Source organism: Globicephala melas, chromosome 9 (assembly GCF_963455315.2).
Source record: "Globicephala melas chromosome 9, mGloMel1.2, whole genome shotgun sequence".
Taxonomy (NCBI): domain Eukaryota; kingdom Metazoa; phylum Chordata; class Mammalia; order Artiodactyla; family Delphinidae; genus Globicephala; species Globicephala melas.
Genome location: NC_083322.1, coordinates 68,743,416 through 68,758,493, shown reverse-complemented (window position 1 = coordinate 68,758,493; position 15,078 = coordinate 68,743,416). Strand labels below are relative to the sequence as shown.

The 15,078-nt window shown below is 37.4% G+C and overlaps 1 protein-coding gene across 1 annotated transcript in view; it reads left to right on the top strand.

The window, feature by feature from the left end:
* The window catches only part of ANKMY2 (ankyrin repeat and MYND domain containing 2), a 34,026-nt gene that overhangs the window by 4,956 nt on the left and 13,992 nt on the right, over nt 1-15,078 (top strand). Inside the window, exons 2-4 of the mRNA XM_030857142.3 lie at nt 2,209-2,273; nt 6,824-6,962; nt 8,667-8,765. Coding sequence (XP_030713002.1) covers nt 2,209-2,273; nt 6,824-6,962; nt 8,667-8,765 — 303 coding nt within the window. The remainder of the gene's footprint in view (nt 1-2,208; nt 2,274-6,823; nt 6,963-8,666; nt 8,766-15,078) is intronic.

The following is a 15,078-nucleotide window of genomic DNA, read 5'->3' as shown; positions in this document are numbered from 1 at the left end:
AGTGAGAATATCACTCTTATCATCATCTCTTCTCTGCTAAAATGCTGGTCCATCCGGATAAGTTATCTATCCCACCGTAATGGAGCAGGTTGGGTTGTGCTTTCTTCTCTGGAGCAACTTGGAGAAATTCTCAAAAGGGAAACAAATTATTAAATATTATTTTTGTCAGTTATGTCTATTCTTTTTTGTCTCCAATGAGGATAAATGTTGACTCATTTCCCATCCCCTTTATAGTACCACATCCCCTCATCTTAAGAGTTTGTTAAATCAGATTTAACATATTTCTTTCCCAAGTAAAGCAAATAATCTTTTAATTGCAAAATATTGTTTGAGAGTATACTATGCACAGTAAGGAATGACAAAAAATAAAAATCCTTCTGTGTAAACTATGTGTTTCCCATTTCCATGCTATTCTAGACCTTCTACAGTTTCCTAATGTCATTAAATTAGAAACTCCAAGTTAGAAATCATCAAAAGTTTTTCCTCTTGGGGGTATTTTGCTCATCTATTTTCCAAAATATGTTTTCATTCTCTAGAAGCCCAAACAGTTTCAGAAAAATTTTCCCGTCCTGGTCCCTGCATTTCAAAAGACTAACTGGTATTCCATGGTATGTGAGTGAACAACTCACTTTTTTTTTTTTTTAGTTGCCCTGCGATTGGACAGATTTACTGTACATTGTTAGCCACTGGGCTAAACATTTTATAGAATTATTGGCCTGTTGTCTAATATGAGCCAAATGTTTATGATTGCAATCCCCATCCTTTCCCTAACATATAGCAGGCTCTGGCATGATCACAATCCCTATAGTATTCTCCGTTTATTGCATAAACATCTCTCAGTCAGATGGAAAATAACTTCAGTTATTCCTCAGTGGATAATGGGGTTCAGCTGAAGCATCTTCCTCAAGTGAAACTGGTGTGCAGGAGTTTGTTCTAATTCCTTTCCAAAGATGTTTGAGAGTCTCTGGTGAGAAGCCACAGATATGGATAAGCTGCCCTGCACAACCTGCTTGCATGCTTGAAGGCTTTCCCCTCTCCCTCTGTAGCCATTCAGCCAGTGATACCAACTGCCCTCAGGTGGAGGGTGGGACCAGACAAATGAACTCTTGGCACAATAGCTGCTGTCATAATTCGGGGCCTTGTAGATCACTCACTTGACATTTCCCCAGATGAGCTATTTCGCTATCAATCTAGGAGACATTTCTGTATCTCCCCTCTGTTAGTGAGGGGCACTCAGACCATGTGCCTAAGAAGCAGGTTGGGTAGAAAGAAGCAGGCTAAGCTTCATTCTGCATTCCACCTTTAGCTCTGGAAGAACTGCAAAGTTTAACACATTCTTGAACTATAATTCTAAATTTAAAGACAAGAAATAACTCCTAGTTGAGGATGCTTCTATTCTTTTATGTCCTTTTAGAGGAGAGGCTTATCTCATCCTTTCTCCCTGAGAACATGCAATTTCATTATCCCGTTCCCCGTCACACCAGAAATTTTTTGGCAGAACATGTGATTGGCTCCTATTAAGGATGATAATAGCAACATTCTCTCCTGCAACTATGCCTTAGTATGCCTTACAGAAGGCTGGAAAACCTGATAGTCGTGGCCCAATTACAGCTTATTTACAAATTTACAGAGACTGACCTTCAGGTTTACATCAGATGACTTTCAGTATGAGAGTCTGAATACTGACCATATGGCACTTTTATATAGTACGAGGCATAAAAGATACATTTACCTCAGCATTTCCAAACCAAGAATTCTATTAGGAGCATGCCATCAATTCACAGGACGTAGTGGTGACAAGGTATATAAATACTGACTGTATTTTGAACTGTTATTACATTGACTGCAATTTAAGCTTCAGATGGTGGGCTGGATTAGATGCCCTTTAAGATTTGTTTCAGTATTAAAAGTGTTATGCTTTGTGGTTATTGTATTACTGCCAAAATGAAAATGTGGCCAGTTTAATATACTATAAGGCCAATGGAAGTAAAAGCAAGATGCAGCTATTTTAGTCTATATGAATCTGTTCTCTGGGATAATTACTTTGCGGAATAAACAGTATGCGATTGATGCTTTATTTCTTAGCAACCTGACCTGACTCATCTTAGTTTTACAGATAACCCTTTAAAGTCTGTTTCCTTGACATTAGATTTTTTTCTGTTCTAGATATAAAAAAACCTTTGCACTTTCTTTCTTTTTTTTTTTAAGGTACTGTCCAAGAAGCTGGAACATTGTTAGCCAGCAAGAATGTTCATGTCAACTGCTTGGATGAGGTAAAATTTAAAACATTTAATAAAGTTTTACTTCCTATGAGAATGGGTAATACATAAAATCTAATAATAAGAGTTGTTTTCTAGCATTTGTGTTCAAGTTATCCTAAGCTCTAAAGCAAATGTCAGCAGACAGGTTGCAAAAGATAATAAGGATGTAAAAACATGTTTAATTTTACTGGTAATCGAATAAGTGACTGTTAAACCAATTCCATATCATTTCTTGTGAAACATTGGACTTTTATATGCTACTGGATTAGGTATAAATTGGCATCATATTCTGGAGAAAATTTTAGAATATTTCTCATTTTTAAATGTATATACCTTTGATCCAGCAATTCTACTTCTCGGGAGGGTTAACTGACCTAAACTTAACTTTCTAGAACAATTGCAATCCAGAATAACTTTCTGAGATGGTAGTTTCTCTTCAGAGCTGTCCAGTATGGCAGCCATTAGCCATGTGTGGCTAGTAGGTATTATACAGGACAGTTCTAGTACTAGAACATTAACTGAATTTCAGTTTCTCATGCAGCAAAGGAGGTGTTTTGTTAACCCTTTACCCGCACATGGGTAGTAAAGTTAATATCAGACAAAATAAAGTTTAAAGGGCTTCTCCTGGTGGCGCAGTGGTTGAGAGTCCGCCTGCCAATGCAGGGGACACGGGTTCGTGCCCCGGTCCAGGAAGATCCCACGTGCCGCGGAGCGGCTGGGCCTGTGAGCCTTGGCGGCTAAGCCTGCGCATCCGGAGCCTGTGCTCCACAACGGGAGAGGCCACAACAGTGAGAGGCCCGCTTACCGCAAAAAAAAGTTTAAAGCAAAAAAAAAAAAAAAAAAAAAAGATGTAGACTCTTTCTTATAGAAAGTTGATAAACCACCAGGAATATACCAGCCTTAAGCCTTCACTAATAATCTTATAAGCTTTGAGGTTATAAAGAAAAAAGTAGAATTCAAAGGAGAAATTTGTAAGACCACGATAGCATCTTTTAGAAAATGATAAGTAGAAAAGAGTATTCAAGGGATGGAAAATTTGAATAACCTAACAGTCTATGCACTTTATATAAGACAGAAATAGTACATCTCCATTTACATTTAACACTGTTAAAAACTGGTTTATGGGCTTCCCTGGTGGTGCAGTGGTTGAGAGTCCGCCTGCCAATGCAGGGGACACGGGTTCGTGCCCCGGTCCAGGAAGATCCCACATGCCGCCGAGCGGCTGGGCTCGTGAGCCATGGCCGCTGAGCCTGCGCGTCCGGAGCCTGTGCTCCGCGGCGGGAGAGGCCACGGCGGTGAGAGGCCCGCGTACCGCAAAGGAAAAAAAAAAAAACAAAAAAAACACAATGGGAGGCCACTTTACACCCACTAGGATGGCAATAATAAAAAAATATATATAGATAATAACAAGTATTAGTGAGGATGTGGAGAAGCTGGAACCCTCGTGCTTTGCTGGTAGGAATATAAAATGGTGCAGCTGCTCTTTAAAATGGGTTGACAATTCCTCAAATGATTAAACATGGAGTTACCATATAACTCAGCCATCCTAGGTATGTAACTAAGAAAAATAAAACATATGACAATACAAAAACTTGAACATGAATGTTTATAGCAGCATTATTCATAAGAGCCAAAGGTGGAAACAGTCCAAACATCCATCAGCTGATAAGTGGATAAACACAGTGTAGTGTATCCATGCAACAGAATATTATTCAGTCACAAAGAGGAATGAAGTCCTGGTGCATGCTACAACATGGGTGAATTTCAAAAACATTCTCCCAAGTGAAAGAAGCCAATCAAACAAGACTAATATTGTATGATTTCATGTATAGGAGATGTCCGAAATGGGCAAGTTCATAGACACAGAAAGTAGATTAGCGGTTGCCTAAGGCTGGGTAATGGGATGGGGAGGGGTAACGGCAATGACTGCTAATAGGTATGGTATTTCATTTGGTTTTGACAAAAATATTCTAAAATTGATTGTGGTGATGGTTGCACAACTCTGAAAATACTTAAAACTATTTAATTGTAACGTTAAATGAGTAAATTATATCACAATGAAGCTGTTAAAAAAGAAAAGATAAAACAAAGTTATCAATTTAAGACCAAAAAAATAGACACAATTTGGAAAGTATAAGCAAGAAAATAATAAATAAACACCAAGGAAGTAAGAGCATAACTGCAATTATAAGAGGAATTGTCATAACTTTTTAAAGCCAATTCATTTGAAAACCCATATGAAAGTAGTGATTTTTTAGAAAAATAAAAATGAACGTATTTATCTCATATAGAAATAGAAAAACTGGGATAATTAAGGAAGATTTGTATAAATGTATTTAAGTGCCAACTACCTTCTAAAGCTGCACACCTGAGTAAGCTTTACAAAACATTCAAGGACCATTTAATTCTCATTTTACACAGATTGTACCATTAGTTCATATAAAGCTGCCTAACTCATTTGATAAAGTTAGCATAATGCTGATGCCAAAACAGGAAGAAGCCCAAGCAAACTGTGGGCTCAATTCACTTTGTAAATACAGATGCAAAAACACTATATAAAATATTACCAACTTGATCCAGTAGTGTATCAAAAGAATAATAAGACTTAACCAAGTAAGGTTTCTCCAAGAATGATAGGATGGTTCAGTTTAGAAAATCTTTCAATGTAATTCACTGTATTACAGAATAAAAGAGAAATATGATCATCTCAATAGATATAATGCATTTGATAATATTTAACTACTGGGGGTAAAAACTCTTTTAACAACTTAAGGTAGAATGGCTTTTCTGTAACTTGCATAAGTTTGCAGAAACCTTCCACAAGCATTGGCATCCTACTTAAGGTTAAAACATGAGACACACTCCTGTACTTAATGTTTAAACCTAGGGGCACCAAATTCAAGACAAGGAGGTTCCTGGAGCTTCTATGAGTGAGCTGCGTACAGATTTGGCCTCCTTGGTATTCCTTGAACCCAATGATCCTCTCCCCCAAAGAGTTTTACACTTGCATTCTCTTTACTGGAGCATTCTTCCTCTAGTTATTTACATCCTTTGCTCCTTCCAGGGCTTTGTTCAAATGCCACCTGCTCAGAGGGACATTCTTTGACTGTTCTTTTAAAAATAACGATCTCTTCTTACCTTCTGTCATTCCCTCTCCCCCTTACTCGATGCTGTTTCCCTATAGCACTTATTATCACCATCTGCCTTGTCACCCCTACTAAAATTTAGTGCCAGGGACTTAGACTTTAGGGGCATGGAATTTGCTCATTGCTACCCACAGTGCATAGATCTGTGTCTGACATATCTTAGGCACTCAATAAATATTTGCTGAATGAATGAATGCTGCATTTAATGATATAGAGTTGTAACTCAGTAGACTAATATTGATGAATTCTTTGATTTAAAAATTATGGGAGAGAAACTTTATTTTTAGGGTCATCATATTTAAAGTTTTTTAAACTACTAAAGTTTTAATCTCCTTACCAGTTTCCCGTTACTACTCTCAAGAAACATTGACTACTACTAAGTTGCCTCGTGTAGAACCTTCCTATGATTCTCACATCAACAAACCTCTGATAATATTGATGACGATGTTCATTATAATAGTCTAGAATCATCAAGAACAATTCAAATTATGTTAGTATTCTAAGATTTGCTTAAAAAAGAGATTATGTGTTTTAGAGAGGTTTTCATCCAGAGTAACTCTGAAATTCCAGCACTCAGAGAGTCTCTCCTGGATTCTGAGAAGATTTACTTACAGGGAACATCTCATTTATTTATCCACCAAATAGTATTAGGTAGTCAACATATAAAGTTGGATGTTTCATTGGATATGGACAAAACATATGGAGACTAAACAGTGTAGCCTGGTATAAACACTACCAATCATTTCTCCATATTCATATAATCATATATATAACCAAATCATATATATGATCAAAATATAAATGTGATTTTGAGGATCATTTTTTAAAAATGAGAACACTCTAACATACATTTCTCACATCTTGTTTTTCTCATTGGCAGTAATTCATGGAAATTTTTTCAATTCAATAGATACAAATGTATTCAATTAGTAACATCACACTATTCCATACTATTCCATGCTATGGATATACCATATTCAACTTTCCCCTTGATAAGCATTCTATTTGTTTTAAGGTTTTTCCTTACTTTTTTCTTTTCTTTTCTTTTTTTAACGCATTTGTATCTGCTTGTTCATTTGTTTCCCCAGGAGCTAAGTATGTGTAGTAGAGATGAGAGCCCTGATAAATTTAAGTTTTGGTCCTTGCCCTGGCCATTTTACTAGTCATGTGAAGTTGAGCAATTCTTCTCTGAATCTGTTTGCTAATCTGTAGAAAACCTCAGGTAATAAAACCATCTTTTTTCTTCAGCAGTTTATGGAAGATCCAAGTGGGGAATTGAGTATAAAAATGCAGATTATAAAGATGATTTTATTAATTCATTTTATTTTGTGTTTTAATTTAATTGCAGAAATTGTTCATAGGCAGGGGGAAAGGTAAATAAGTAAACTTAATACTTTTTTTCCCTTTCTGTTAAAGAATGGAATGACTCCTCTAATGCATGCTGCATATAAAGGAAAACTTGATATGTGCAAATTACTTTTACGACATGGAGCTGATGTAAATTGTCATCAACATGAACATGGATACACAGCCCTCATGTTTGCTGCACTTTCTGGTGAAGTTTTAGCATTTATTCTAATATACCAATAATAGTCACCTATACAAATTTGTTATAAGAATGTGTACATTTTTAAATTAAGCGCATTTTTGTTATAGTAATTTTAAGATCATGTCTTGTGGAAAGACATGGTGGGAATCGGTTTTGAAAAGCTATAATGTATGAAGTATGTTATATAGTTTATTTGGTGATGTTTCTTTAGTTATTTAAATCACTTGATTCTTTGTATTGACAATATATTTTGTTTAGAGTTGTGGAGCTAGATCTATTATTCTTACAATTTAGTTCCTTTGCTGTTCTATAGTTTTATATTTTGAAGTAATATGAAAGCTTCTTTGTTGTTCTCTTGAGAGAATACCTGCTATGATAGGGCTATTTGCTTCAGTGACATTTAAGTACTAAATATGATGATCCATTTAGAAACTTACTCTGATTCATGTTGCTTATAATTTGCTGAAGAAAGACAATTGGGAAATATCTAAAATTAAGTGGAATTATCTGTCCTTGTTACAGTTTTTTAAGAAAATAAATATGTAACTTAATATTACCATGCTTTAAAAGCAGTAATCTGTATTTTTATAATCCGGGGGAAAAAAAGCATTTCTAAGCATAGTATAAAATATAGAATTCAAAAAGGGCAACATTGCCTAATTTGATTACATAAAATCTTAAAACATTTCCATATATAGAAAATACCATACATAGAGTTAAAATATAAATTAAAAAACTAAGGAAAATAGTTATTACCATTTCTAAAAGGGTTGTATCATTATATATGAAGAGTTCTTATAAGTCAGTTAGAAAACAACAAATACTACAGTAGAAAATTAGACAGAAAATTGAACAGAGAACAAAAGTAATACAACTGGCTAATAAGCTTAAAACGCTCTCAAAGATCTGCAGATTAGAACAACAAATGATAACCTTTCACTTAAACATACTGGCAAAGGTTAAGGAGGAATGATGATGCCCAGTCTTGGCACAGGAACTTTTGTGCACTGTTTTGGGGAGTGTACATCAGCCCAACCTTGCTGGAAGGCAGCCTGGTAATATGCATAACCTTTGATCCTACAGTGTTTTCCAGGAACTGTTCCTAAGGAAATCATAGTTCAAGCTTGCAAAAAGCAATGGGAAATGGTGTCCACTGAGTATAGTTGATAATAGCAGATTATCTGTAAGGATTCCTTTAGTGAAAGAACACAAATAGAATCACTATGAATGTGTAGATAGGACAAAGTGTAAAAAGATAGATCCTCAACTGTCAGTAGTTATCTCAGGGCCTGTAGGTGTGAAGGATGGGATGAGTTAGTAGACATTAAGGGGAGACTTTTAGTCATTTTATTTTTTCTGTCTTTGTTTTTTGTTTTGACTTTATACTAAGCATTATTCTTTTTTTTAATACTAAGTATTATCATAGGAAAAACATACTTTGTCTTGTTAAAAAAAAAAAAGTTATATTCAATTCCATACCATTTTTGTATTGCTTGATGTGTTTTCTAGAAAATAAGGTTAATTTCTATGCGGGTTCTATAGCATTTTACTTTTTGCTATAGTTATGATTTATATTTTGGAAAAAATGAAAAGATCCACAAAATAGAAACCTAAAACTCAGCAGAAAAAAAAGGGTACAGATTATTTAAAAGGGAATATTTGAATTGTGCAGTCCTTAATTTTAACAAGTATGTTTCTTTTTAACTCTAGGTAATAAAGACATCACGTGGGTAATGTTGGAAGCTGGTGCCGAGACAGATGTTGTCAACTCTGTAGGAAGAACAGCAGCTCAGATGGCAGCCTTTGTGGGTGAGTTTTTATGGCAGTTTTACATTAGCTTATACCCAGAGTTTCCCCCATGGAAAAAAATACCACTTTGCTTCTCAGAGTGTAAATACTGTCATGTTTCTTTTTCTTTTTTTTTTTTTTTTATAACAGCCATGTAAATGACCTTGTCTCCCTTTCACTTTTTTTTTTTTAATTTTATTTATTTATGGCTGTGTTGGGTCTTCGTTTCTGTGCGAGGGCTTTCTCTAGTTGTGGCAAGTGGGGGCCACTCTTCATCGCGGTGCGCGGGCCTCTCACTATTGCGGTCTCTCTTGTTGCGGAGCACAGGCTCCAGATGCGCAGGCTCAGTAATTGTGGCTCACGGGCCCAGTTGCTCCGTGGCATGTGGGATCTTCCCAGACCAGGGCTCGAACCCGTGTCCCCTGCATTGGCAGGCAGATTCTCAACCACTGTGCCACCAGGGAAGCCCTGTCATGTTTATTTTTAAAAAAGCAAATGTTTACAGTTTTGTCTAACTTAATGAAACACCTAATGACACTTTGGATAACATGAACAAGCTATTTTGAATCTCCACTCTGAAATACAGAGTGTGGTGAGGCCTTTTTGTTGCAGTCAAATGCTTGAATGAGAATATTTTACTCCTCTAAGGAAATAGTTTAACCTAATGTTTAAGAACAGGAACTGTGGAGTCAGTGATCCTGGGTTGAAATTCTGGCTGTACCACTTAACAGCAAGTTACTTAATGATTCTGATCTTCAGTTTCCTCATTGCAAAATGTTTACATGGTTATTGAAAGGATTAAATGAGATGATAGACCTAAAGGGCTTTACATGTACCTCTCAATAAATGCCATCAGTTATTGCTGTTTATAATAATTACAACAATGATTAGGAAGGAGCATTAATGATAATACAATATACAGCTGTTTCATTATCATCCTCATCAACCACAAACATTTATTGCGTGTGCCCAATATTTCTTGATGTGTTAATCCTGTTACTTGATATAATATAGGGGGTTTAGAAGAGAGTGGGAATGAATATTTGATGTTTGGTATTTTGGCCCCAATGAGTTGGCAGTTAGAAGAGTCCATTGATAGAAAAGCAATGATAGAAATAATCTGATTTATTGGGAATGTAGTAAGTAGCTCGGTGAGGCCTAATGATTCATTAAACAGATACTTAACATTCACAACCTGTAGACCAAGCATCACTCTAGATGCTTTGGTGAATAAGACAGAGGGTGTTCCTCCATTCATGGCACTAAGAGGATAAAGGCAATGACTATGTGAAAATGTATTCCAATGGTGACTTAAGGGTTCCGTAAAATACATCAAAGGGAGGGATCTTCTCTCCCATTCCAAGGGAATTTCAAGAGAGAAATTACATGTAAGCTAAGGTACAGTGGGAATTAGTCAGATACGGGGGACAGTAACTGTATATGGTGTTAAATTTTATTATTATATTACTTAAAACTACTAATAGTAAGTACTGTTGATTAAGTCAAAACAGTCACTGAGTCACTTTATGACAGCTCTTTAAGAACAAATATTCTTGTTTTATTTTACTTCAGTTCAGGAGGATTTGAAAAAGGTATGGCTTTGCTGTGCAAACTTCAGAGAAATATTTATCTCCCACAGTTAGGGGCTTCCTGGTTGCTACCACCTCAGCCCTCAGCTAATTTTGAGGGTGTCAGTTTAGTAAGAAAAAACACTAAACTAGGAATCATGAGACTCATATTTTAGTTCATATCTGCTCCTAATTAGTTACAAGATCACAGGCAAATCCCTTCACCTCCAGATCCTCAGTTTTCTGATATGTACGAAGAAGCCAGGGAATTGGATGATTTGAAGTTCTCTTTAACTCTACAAGTTTTCATTATGTCCACAATGTAATGAAATAGAGCTGAGATAGAGGTTAAGTAACTTTCCCCAGATCACAGGGCTGGAAGTGGAGGAGCCTGCACTTTCAACCATTAATACAATGCTTTTCTTTTTCTCTGTTTTCTTAATACTATCAATACTACGTTAATAAAAATCTAATGTACACCTGTCCACAATTCCATCCTAAAGTGAGGGTAACGCTTTCATTCCATTTTAATCTATTTAGACTAATTTCATAGACAGAAAATTACATTGTACCCTTTCAAGTTGACATTATATTCTCCTTATAGTTAGTCTTATTAAAAACTCATTCTCCCACTTTCATTCCCCTCAGGCAGATCAATATGTATACATATGTACTCACACACGTGCAAGATTTTTTCATCTTTTACAAATCAGGTCATACAAATATGTTCCTTGCAACTTGTTTTCCTCACTTACCAGTACACCATGGAAGTCCCTCCCGTCTCACTCAGTGTGTGGCTGTTTGTGTGTGTCTGTGTGTGTGTGTGTGTGTGTGTGTGTGTGTGTGTGTGTGTGTGTGTTCCTTAATGTGATTGGCCTGGTCTTGTTAGAGTAAATTTTCTTTCTCCTTTTATTAACTTGAAAGATCAAGAATGCTCTTATATTCTACCAGTGCGTACTCTCCTATTCACAGTGTTCCCAGTTAAACCCATATTTCTCAGTTACTATCTAGAAACAAGAGCAAAACTATACCCAGTGCCCTACCCTTAAGGTTTTGCATTTGCCCATTTAGCAACCCCAACAAGATGAAATCCTTATAACTCATTTATTTCTCCACATTCTCTGTGTTTGCCTTGTCAGGCAACAGGCCTTTCCTTTCCTCCTCCACCACTACGACTAGCTGTGGACTTGCCTGAGAAAGTCTAGAATGTTTGGGCCAATATGTCATTAGAGTGTCATTCATGGTGTGTTCTTTCTGCTTCAGCAGTCCTCACCATCTACAGTATAATTTCTCCATCGTGCTGTCTCCACCCGTTGGGATTAACTAACTCTGCTGCCAAGGGCTCTTGTTCTTCACTCTCTCCTCTCTTTTCTCGTTGCTCCATCTTGAGATCTCTGTTCTCATTTAGGTTTTGGTTACAGGACATTCTCAGATGGTACGTAGGTTGTATATTGTTTGAAACCCATCATAACCAAAACTCTCTTTTTCTCTGAAATGCGAGTCATATGTTGGCTAGTTTCATGATTCTTATATCACTGTTCTATTCTCTCAATCATATGTAGAAGTTACTCCACAGTTTTCTAAATCCTGGTTGTGTAAGTGAGAATGTAATTTATTTTTCTTTGTCAACTTTTCATTTCTTAGTCTGGAATTGTATTTCAATTTCAGTTTATCCTTGAAAGTAAAAAATTGTACTAGCATGTGTCTGGTTGTGTGTATGTTCTCATTAATCCTGCCGAGGGCTAACTCAGTGAGCCCATTCAGTCTAGAAGACTCAAGTCCAGTGATAGTAATAATGGCACAAAATGATGCACTGGTCCCCACCCAGCCCCCACCCCCAGCATTCATTTTCTATATTAATAGTACTATTTTATTTGTAGGTATTCACAATTCATAAATTAAAAACTCATAAAACTAAATATTTAATAGTTTCAATTTTAAAATTTAAATATAAATTAAGTAAAAATTTATAAAGATAAACTTTAAATATATATGTATATCACTCTAATATAAATTATTAGCAGATTTTTTAAAATAAAATATCAAAATTACCTAAGTACTACCTAAAATGAGAAAGATTAATGTTGGAAAAAAGTAAAGTAATATTATTTTTTTCCTTCTCACAAAGGTGTAATTTTAACAAACCTCTAGTCCTACGACAGTAGGACAGTAGCCAGTATTTTATGTACAAATATTTCCAACTGCTAACAAGGCTTTTTCTGAGTATACTAGTTGGAGGACTGATGAGAAGATGTAGTTACAAACTAAGTCTGTATTTTCCTCTGATCCCTTTACCTTCAGATATTCCTATGTCTATTTTGATAGTTAGAAGCTATTTTATTTTTTATTTTAATTTTTTTAAATTTATTTATTTTTGGCTGCGTTGGGTCTTCGTTGCCGCACACAGACTGTCTCTAGTTGTGGTGAGCGGGGGCTACTCTTCATTGTGGTGCACGGCCTTCTCACTGCAATGGCCTCCCGTTGCGGAGCACGGGTTCTAGGCGTGCAGGCTTCAGTAGTTGTGGCACGTGTGCTCAGTAGTTGTGGCTCGTGGGCTCTAGGGCACAGGCTCAGTAGCTGTGGTGCACGCACTTAGTTGCTCCGCGGCATGTTGGATCTTCCCAGACCAGGACCCGAACCCGAGTCCCCTGCATTGGTAGGTGGATTCTTAACCACTGCACCACGAGGGAAGTCTCTAGAAGCTATTTTAGAGCACCTTTTTTTTTAATACAGGAACCTCTGTCTTTTTATTGAAGCTGGATGTGTTTTAGAAAGCAGCGCAATTTGTCTTCATCTTCTTTAGTTTCTTCATGTACAGTTGTAAATTCCTGCACACCATTATCTGTGTTACTTTTGGCGCTGTCATGTTTACATCCTGCTTGTAGTATATTTGCTTGATTGTCATTTTTCTCCCTTCTTGAAGATTATGTAGGTAGAAATGATCATTTTCTAAACAGAACATTTCATATTTTTAATATTTCCTGTTACTGTTTGACTTTTCCTCAAGATATATACAATGGAGATTTCTGGTTTTAAAAAAAGAAAAGAAAAAGAAACTGGTGTTTCAGCATTTAAGAATAACATCAAATACCAAAAATGATACTGTGATCACTACTAAAACTTCCCTTCATATCATGGATGTGTTCTTTTATCATTTGTTTAATTATTAATTCTCCATCTATTTCTTTTTTTTCCTGGGTCTGTTTTTCAGCTCTCATCTCTTCCATAATGATTTCTATATCCTAGTTTTTCTCTGTTTTGAGATATTTCATCCCCTTCATCTTCTACATTACTATTTTAGTTCTCAATAGTAACCAGGATTACCTCTTTCAGTTTGTCTATTAACTTTTAAAAATGGAATCTTTCTGTGGTCCATGAAGGTCTCTTTACATACTGTAGTTGATCTGCTTAATTTAAGTTTTCTTCTTTGGTGGTTGTGGTTATGGTTTGGTTGTGGGTGGTTGTAGTCGTAAGAACACGTTCCGCGGAAGAAGCCCTTTGCTGGAGGCATTGCAGAGTCTTTCGAGATTGGATCCCCTTTGGTCTGCATCTCCTAGGCAGTCAGGTAAAGCCGACAGCGTCGTGGAGCTGTGAAGGGAAGTGCCATCTCTCTATACCTGTGGTCTTAGGGTCAACAAACCACGAGATATTTTGTCCTCTGCTGAGACACAGCGGGAAGCCGGTCCACTCTTGAGTTCTCCTTGAACTCTCAGGCAGGCTGAGAGCCCTTGGCCAACCTCAAGGGTCCACCTGGCCCACAATGCAATCCCCCCACAGGTCACTGTTGTTGGCAGGATCGAGCAGATGCTCCCTGGACTGTGTACAAGTGGGCAGGGGCCACAAGGGCCACCCAGGGTGGACCCCTCTCTGGGAGCCCCGGCGTCTGGGCCGGCTCCCCAGGAGTCTCCGCCGCTGGTCCCTCAGCCCTCCTCAGGCAGAGCGGAGGAAGAAGTCTGTCCTCCGGAGATTCTGGAAGAGCCTGCACCTGCAAATGTGCCCTGCAGGCACAGCCTGCTGGCCCAGAGTGGCCACTTTCTTGCTCCAGAGAAGTAGTGGAGAGGGAGCCAGGGAGGGGGAGGCAGCAGGAAAACACAGGCCACCAGCTTCGCCAGGGAAGGTTTTGCTTTCCTAGAACAATTTTTACCTCTGGAGATGGCTTAGAGAAGTGGCACAGGGATCTATGAGGAGCCGTAATGTGGATTCCAAGCTTACGGGGGCAAAAGCTTTTTCTCTAATTCATTTCACAAAGAGCCCAAGCTTTTCTCAAATTCAAGGGGGGAAGAGATTAGCTTAACAATATGAACAGTAATTATAATGATAATAACTTTATACAGAATAAATTTAAATTCTGTGTAAAGAAAGCCAGATGTGATTAGGGAAGAATGAATATCATTTGTGTAGGGGTGGAAGAAGAGACATTTAAATTACAAGCAACTTTTATTAAACATTTAGGGTCAATTTTAAGTTGAACGTTGCTTTTTTGTTGTTGTTATCCACATAATCTTCTCATGTATTGTGAATTCTGTGTCTTTAAAAGGAGATTATTTCTTGGGCTTCCCTGGTGGCTTAGTGGTTGAGAGTCCACCTGCCGATGCAGGGGACACAGGTTCGTGCCCCGGTCCAGGAAGATCCCACATGCCGCGGAGCGGCTGGGCCCGTGAGCCATGGCTGCTGAGCCTGTGCGTCCGGAGCCTGTGCTCCGCAACGGGAGAGGCCACGGCAATGAGAGGCCCGCGTACCACAAAAAAAAAAAAAAAGATTATTTC